The 7,717-nt window shown below is 39.8% G+C and overlaps 1 protein-coding gene and 1 long non-coding RNA gene across 9 annotated transcripts in view; both read left to right on the forward strand.

Moving 5' to 3' along the window:
- Positions 1-1,176: 1,176 nt before the first annotated feature.
- Positions 1,177-7,717, forward strand: part of LOC128015465 (uncharacterized) — a 21,530-nt gene continuing 14,989 nt past the window's right edge. The window contains exon 1 of the long non-coding RNA XR_008183915.1: positions 1,177-1,499. This is a non-coding gene — a long non-coding RNA (uncharacterized LOC128015465). The remainder of the gene's footprint in view (positions 1,500-7,717) is intronic.
- Positions 3,078-7,717, forward strand: part of LOC128015463 (uncharacterized) — a 7,218-nt gene continuing 2,578 nt past the window's right edge. The window contains exons 1-5 of one of the 8 annotated variants that reach the window (XM_052599313.1): positions 3,078-3,339; positions 4,775-5,003; positions 7,120-7,166; positions 7,274-7,582; positions 7,675-7,717. The exon at positions 7,675-7,717 is cut by the window's right edge and continues 17 nt beyond it. In XM_052599313.1, the coding sequence (XP_052455273.1) occupies positions 4,870-5,003; positions 7,120-7,166; positions 7,274-7,582; positions 7,675-7,717 (533 nt within the window). In that variant the 5' untranslated portion in view covers positions 3,078-3,339; positions 4,775-4,869. Of the gene's footprint in view, positions 3,340-3,436; positions 3,455-3,491; positions 3,920-4,774; positions 5,030-6,857; positions 6,894-6,964; positions 7,167-7,273; positions 7,583-7,674 lie in introns of those variants that run through there. The other 7 variants (XM_052599310.1, XM_052599308.1, XM_052599311.1 and 4 more) reach the window with 7 other exon arrangements.

The following is a 7,717-nucleotide window of genomic DNA, read 5'->3' on the forward strand; positions in this document are numbered from 1 at the left end:
TTATGTATGAATTTTTCATACATAATATTTCTGGCATTGGGTAGAACCATAGGGGTATAGATGGAATTACAACAGAAGGGGCTACCTCTATCTCGGTTATACTCTTTTCTTGTGCCTCCTTATTTGCTACCCAGCCAAAACTATTTATATATCCATATTCAAACTCCCAACAGGTTTCCAGTACATTTTTAACTGGATGTCTTTCATCATGTCCTTTTACACTGATCCAATATCTCATTGTTAACTTTGTCCTACGAACTTCTAGTGGCATTTCTCCCATCTCTACTTGAATAGATGGTACTGGAGATGTTCTAAATTCTCCACAGCTGATCCTTAGAGCAGTGTTGAGTACTCGGTCTTGAACTCGGTCTCAAGACCGTATTTCATTGTTCTTGGTCTTGTCATGGACTCGTGTGCATTTTGACTCTGTATTGACTCGAACTCGGACATATAAGGAATCAGACTTATTCCTGAGTCCACTCGAGTCCAAATCAAAATATTTCATGATTATTACTGTATGTTAATATTTCTTTGGTTTCGCGGAAAGAATCGTGGAATACAGTCATAAAAATGGAATTTACAGTTTAACACGGAATATCACAGAATTTGTCCAATTCTAAATAAATTAATCAAAAGTAGGTCATTTCACTTACATCAAATCACGACATGGACTAGTACCTATAAATAGTAAGCCGGAAAAGTATATTTAAATATGAATCCTGTGGGCTATGTTCTATGGGATGAAATTAGACTCGAAATGATTAATAGATGCAAGCAAAAATATCGATGTACTATATAAATTTTATACATGTATCTTACGAACCACAAACAAAAGTCTTTCAATTTGATTCGGGATTAAATTATTGTGCAGCGATTTGTATATATGCAGACATGTTTGTGAATAAAAAATATTTCTGTTCTGCATTAATATAGCCTATCATAAATTGCTCATGCAAAAAGGAATCCATGCATATGTGGATCGGGTGACATGATGCGTGCATTAATTGACATCTAGTTCGAGTAGATATGGTTCGGTTCATTTGGATTTTGAGACGTAATTTTCACAGTTTTCAGCATTTCACGTCCAACACACACACAACTACTAACGAACAAGGCCCAGTGCAATTCATTAACATGTACACGATTTGAAAAATTTGCGAATGTGCGTCACTACACTGTAAAAAATTATTTAGCAGTTTAGTTGTTTCAATGAATTTTTTTATGTTGACACAACTTGCAGTTACTGAATTTGTTCATTCAACTAAATATTTTAAGTTTTCAGTGTCTCAACTAGTTTGAAAGTTGACTGAACTAGGTTATTTGTCCTTATAACTTAAAAAAATTTGTTGACTCAATTCAATAGCAATATCACATTCACAACATCACTTATCGCGAGATCTCGTCATTCTCGTGAATGCTGTTGAAGACAGAAGAAGGTCGTCAGCCATTCTAGTCAGTTTCTCCTCAAAGTTTGGACATTTGACTAAAATACAACTTTGGTAAGTAAACTATTCGTATTTATTGGCTTAATGTGTAAAATTACATTTGTTGTCTCAGAAGAGTAAGTATGGTTATAGAGTGGTATATTCTGTATGTAAATTACTGTATGTAAATGTTCGTTTCGCGGCACTCTGAAGCCTCAAAATACAGGCAGTTCCACAGTATTTTCCTTATAAATATTAAAACATATATTCTCCCATGCGGGACAGTGGAGCTGAACTTATGTGGAGAACGATAAAAATACAATTTAAATGTATTATTTGAGCCCAGGGCTGCGTTAGAGACCGTTCAAACAGAGCGCGAGAGCTCAACGGATCACTGTATGGATTAAGAACGGCGGGAATTTAAAAAAAAGGAGCTGCTCTAAACCTGACAGCGTAAGACATCTGTCAGAATATACATCGATGAAAAATTAGGGGAAAAAGAGATTCCTACTCGAACTGTGTCTTTTCTGCATGTTATAAAGGAAACGAATGAGCAGCACAGATGAGCACCTCCCTCAGAGTGCTTCTGGAGCGCGTAACTTAACCCAGCTAGCAAAAAATATCCGCACGGCTTCTTTTTGCCGCCGGCCCTAAGCTGTCGGCTATAGGTGCGTCCCGCTGGCGGGGATGAAACGTTTGCCGCCGAATACGTCACTCCCATTTCTTGCGAGATGCCGCCGGCGAAAAGCCGGCGGGCCGACTGCTTCATTTTCTTTGGCGGTTGCCTCCGTCTAATGGACCGCGGCCGGCTGGCGGCAAGCCGCTTTGAAATGCAAGGATTTCTACTAAAATCGACCAGCAGCCAAGGCTATGTTTAGCATGTTGGGAGTTAGAATGGAAGTGGAACTGACAGCATTTTAACTACTTTTCACATCTGAAGCGATTATAAAATCATAATAGCCTATATGTGAATTAAATCCCATATTATTATTATTATTTTTTTTTTTTTTTTTAAGCCATTAGGGTTTATTCTTGACTCTTGATTCCATGATAAGGTACGGTTTAGGAAATTACATTTAAATTACTTTGAAACTCTGAAGCGATAGAGTAGCCTAATAGGCTATATGTAAAATTATTTTATGCACTTAGGTGAAAATTGTTTACATTTCTTTGATTTATGCACAATTGAGACATGCATAAACCAAAAATAATTCCTTTTGTAAAACTTACTTGGCAATAAATATCTTTCTGATTCTGATTAGGTTTTAAAATAGATATTTAATTCATGAACAATTTAGCTGAATAAATTGATGAAGTTAGACTTTTCACTAATGCCTGGCTACATCAGTGAACAGTGAAAGACATCTGCAACATGGCCAAAATCTTGGGTAGGTCTATACTTTATAATTTTTTATTAATTTGCAACCATGGTAATAGCCTATCATAAACAGGAAAATCTCTGTTTTGACCTGATCAGAAGGATAAACTAAAATCTAAAAGCTCCTCTGGTTTCACAGCTGCACTGGCAGATTTATGAAATATTTAGAAATATTTCGTCTTTCTGCCATTCCAGGAAATGTCATTTTATGTCTTTCATTTTTTTCCAACCTCGATTTTTTTTTTTTTTTTTTTTGACTTTTTACATGTATAAGGGATTAATTTGCAATTGCGACCTGTACAAATGTTTAAGACAGTAAAACACTTAAAAAAATGTAAACACATTATAAATGTTAGAAAGTATAGGTTTTCACCATTGCTGTGTTCAGGATTTTTTTTTGGGCGGAGCTAAAACGGTGGCTCGATGACGCACTGGAGCCACTGAGCTCCTGGCCCCTCCCCAAACAACATAACTAGAGCACACATTCGCGTCAGTTCGCCGTTCAATCGCGAGTTTCTGTGGACTACCATCGTTTAAGTAAGTACATGTTTCCTTAACGCAATATTATGTTTACATTGTTTTTAGTTTATCTTTGTAAAATCTGTAGTCATCTTTGTTCATGCCTTACTAGTCAAGCTAAAGTAAGGCTAAAGTAAGTTAGCCTTGTTTACAAAGTTGCCGCCATGTTACAATTAAAGGAACACTCCACCGTTTTTTGAAATAGGGCTTATTCACATTATTTCCTACATTTAGATAGGTGGGCAAATGCATTTTTGTGTCAGTGCATGCATTGTTTTAGTTTGACTGGGTCGGCGTTAGCTTAGCTTAGCACAATGAATGGAATCCTTTGTTGCCAGCTAGCATGGCCTGAGTAAAACACCGTCAAGCCAGCCGCGAGTGAAATTTATATGCGCGTGTATTAGTTGCGATCGCTCAACAGCCTGAGGACGTGAGGATGAGAGCCAACATGAACTGGTGGTGTGAATGTGGGGGAATATGCCAATCTATGCCGACGGAAATAGAGTGTCTGTGCTGTAGAGAGTTGATGACCAGGCTCAACACGTCAGATCAAGATGAGCGTGCCCGAAGTTGTGTCACATCTACAGAGGATTTCACGGTGCTGATCTATTCTGCAGTACTCGATTTTTTTTTTCCGGTGTGACAAAGTGAACTGGAAAAAACGCCCCACGCCGAATGGACCAAATGGACAGCTGTCCACAGAGTAAGTGATTATTTTAATCATGACGCATGTATAGATCGACCCATATTATACCTGTATTCACATAGAGTTGATGTTTTCATGTGTTGCGTGATATCTCTGCGCCGAAGTAGCAGTGCTTCGCCTGTGCTTCCCCATAATATAGTCCCAAGTCAATATCTGCCTAGGAAATCGCCTAGTGTTAATCTGGATCGCTATTTGTACTCGTTGTGGATACGCAGGCCACAAGAAGTAATTAGGTGGGTTTTTTTTTTTTTTTTTTGATCACTTTTACTCAGGCCATGCTAGCTGGCAACAAAGGATTCCATTAAGCCCTATTTCAAAAAACGGTGGAGTGTTCCTTTAACTTTCTGTAATAGCTACTTTGTTTCTTCCAGGCGTTGAGTTTTTCTTTTCTTCTAAGATACGTATGTTTATACGAGTGTGAGTACGTATGTGTTTTAAGTTAGTTTTGGTCAGTCGAATTAACTACAGTTACTTGTATGGACAATTATGCCGCCGCCCATGTGGTAATGTGGTTCCAGCAGTAGGTAGCAAAATCTACGACAAGACTGATCAGTATAACTTGTATTGTTTTCTAACTAAACCGAATGATGATACCAGTAACGTTAGGTTGTTTTCATTTGTTTGTTCCGACACGCACGCTGCTAGTCTAGTTCAGAGTGTTAGCTAACACATGCTGTTTTTTTCTACAGCATAGCTACTGTATATTCCTAACGTTAACAATGTGGTTTTGTTCACATTTTCTTGCAGATACCTTGACCGGAGCATAACTGGTTAACTTCACACAAGAGACCTACTGTTGGACAATCGTTTTGGCTTTAAAGGTAAATGCATTGTTAGTTACAATGTCTAGTTACTGGGCCAAAAGGAGACGAATATTGAAAGGAGTTGAGAGGGACAAACAGGAAATTGCAGCTGCAAACGATGCTCTACTTGCTGTTATTCCTGACTTTGACCAAGTAAATCCTCCTGTAAATGAACATCAACATGGAATGGCTTCAACAAGCCATGGACAAACTGTAACCCCTGAAGCACAGGAAATAACTGTTGATGAGGTGTATGAACCTAGTGAAATTTTTTCCTCAAGCACAGAAGATAGTGAGGAGGAAGAGGATTGCCTAAGGACACAATTGGCAGGGTGGGCTATTGACAACATGATCCCCCATGTGGCACTGGGTAAGCTTTTAACCATTTTGTCCAAGGATCATCCAACCCTTCCTAAAGACCCAAGAACCCTTCTGAAAACAGTGACTTGTGTTAAAACAACAGAACTCTCAGGTGGTGTATACCATCACTCTGGAATTGAAAGTGGAATACTATCACAGTTTTTAGTGTCTCCTGAATTGCAGAAGTTGACGTCAGTTTCAATGCAAGTTAATGTTGATGGACTTCCACTTTTCAAAAGCTCAAATGCCCAGTTCTGGCCAGTTCTTGGTTTAATTGAGCAATACGTGTGTAATGTCCAACAAAACAAACTTCCATTTATCATTGGTCTCTATTATGGGAAGAAGAAGCCAAGCAGCCTTCACTTTTTGAATCCTTTTGTAGAAGAGGCACAGCGACTTGAAGCGGAAGGAGTTCTGTTTGAAAGGAGAGCACTTCCTTTCAAAATATCAACATTTATCTGTGACGCCCCTGCTCGTGCACTTGTTCGAAATGTGAAAGGTCACAGTGGATATTATGGGTGTGACAAGTGTGTTCAAAAGGGGGTCCACTACGAGAACAGGATGACCTTTCCTCAAACAGATTCTGCTCCAAGATTAGACCATGCAGTCCGTGATGAACTTTCTGATGACAGTCATCAGTGTGGAGAAACGCCATTGGCATTGTTGTCTGTTGGTTTGGTCACCCAGTTCCCACTGGATTATATGCATCTGGTATGCCTTGGAGTGACAAGAAAGTTGTTGCATCTTTGGCTAAAGGGACGGCGGCTGACAAGATTTTCGCCCAGCATGGTAAAAGAGCTCTCCAGAGTACTCCTGACCTTCACACCTCATGTTCCGTGCGAGTTCAACAGGAAGCAACGATCCATGGAAGATGTTGAGCGTTGGAAAGCTACAGAATTCAGGCAGTTCCTCTTGTACACTGGACCAGTCAGCTTAAAAGGCCTTGTACCAACTCAAGTGTACAACAACTTCATGCTGCTTTCAGTTGGCATCACCATCCTACTGAATGTGTCCCTGTGTGCTGACCTTGCAGACTATGCACACAGAATATTGGTTCTCTTTGTTGATCACTGCAGCAAGCTTTATGGAAAAGAACATGTGACATACAACATGCATGGATTGGTGCACCTGAGCCAAGATGCCAAAAAGTATGGCGTCCTTGATAACATATCATGCTTCCCATTTGAAAACTTCCTTGGGTGTCTGAAGAAACTGTTGCGCAAGCCTGCACAACCACTGGAGCAGGTTGTTCGCCGATTGTCAGAGAGAAGTCAGCACAGAAGAACAAACATCTCCAAAACAAGGTCCTTGAGAGAGCACAACCATGGACCACTTCTCAACGGTCTTTCTGTGAAAAAGCAGTATGAGGAGTGTTACTTTCAAGACTTTGTTGTGAAACGTTCAGAGGGAGACAACTGTGTCCTGTTGGAAAATAAAGACATAGTTGTTATACAGAATGTCGTCGTTGATGAAATGGACAACACTTTGCTCATCTACAAGAGGTTCCGGAACATGGTCGATTTCTTCACTTACCCTGTGGAATCTTCCAAGCTAGGCATTTTTCATTTATCTGGCCTGTCAGAAACACTCCGCTTTACCCATATAGCAAATGTGCAGAAGAAATATTATCTTCTTCCTTGCCTGGATGGAAAGGCTGGTTTTCCGTTGATCCACTTGTAAAAATGACTGCTTTTTTTGAAGGGGTGAGAATTTAATTTATTTTGCCTGGAAATTAATCAATTTTTACTTTATGCACGTTTTTCTTCTATTTTAGATGCTGTTTGCCATTGTTCAGTTTATTGATGAGGAGGATCAGCCATTTGCAGTGGTTCCGCAAGTGTGGCTCAGCGAGGGCATGTGCTATTGGCCCCCATTTAACCTCCGCAAAAAAGACAAAGGCAACAATTTAGCCATCCGCTGCACGCCTCCACACAGCACCTGGGAGAAACATCATTTTAAGTTTATGAAGGGAGCAGGTAAATGGTTCTGACTTATGCATTTGATTTTCCTGCATTTCATCTGTGTATTTTCTTTGTCTGTTTATGGTGGATAACTGACTTTCATTCATTATTCCCTGCTCTAGAATGTTGGCAAGAGGCGATGAGATATTTGGTGCGCTTCCAAACAGGTTCTAGCGTTGAAACGACGGACGATGACAAGAAGAGAAAGAGAAAGAGAATCTCAAATTCCAAGTACAGACCCCAGGCCTCTTCTGATGAAGAGGAGTCTAGTCTTCCAGATGCACCAGCAGTGCTGTCGTTTGGACAACCTCTTTTGAGCTTTGAAAACATTGTTCCTGGTAACAAGGTTTCAGTGCTGCCCGATGCTCCAGAAGTTGCATCGATTCCAGAAAACCAGGAAAATGTTGTGCCATCTGTAGACTTCAGAGGTGGTATGTAAAACTGCTGTGATGCTTGATTTGTGATCCTGCCACTAAACTATACCCTTTGTTAGATTTTCAAATTTCTGTTTCCTCTTTCTCAGAACCAGGTTTCTCCCCAGAAATTCAGACTCCACTTCACAGAGC

This window comes from Carassius gibelio, chromosome A6 (genome assembly GCF_023724105.1).
Source record: "Carassius gibelio isolate Cgi1373 ecotype wild population from Czech Republic chromosome A6, carGib1.2-hapl.c, whole genome shotgun sequence".
Lineage (NCBI taxonomy): Eukaryota > Metazoa > Chordata > Actinopteri > Cypriniformes > Cyprinidae > Carassius > Carassius gibelio.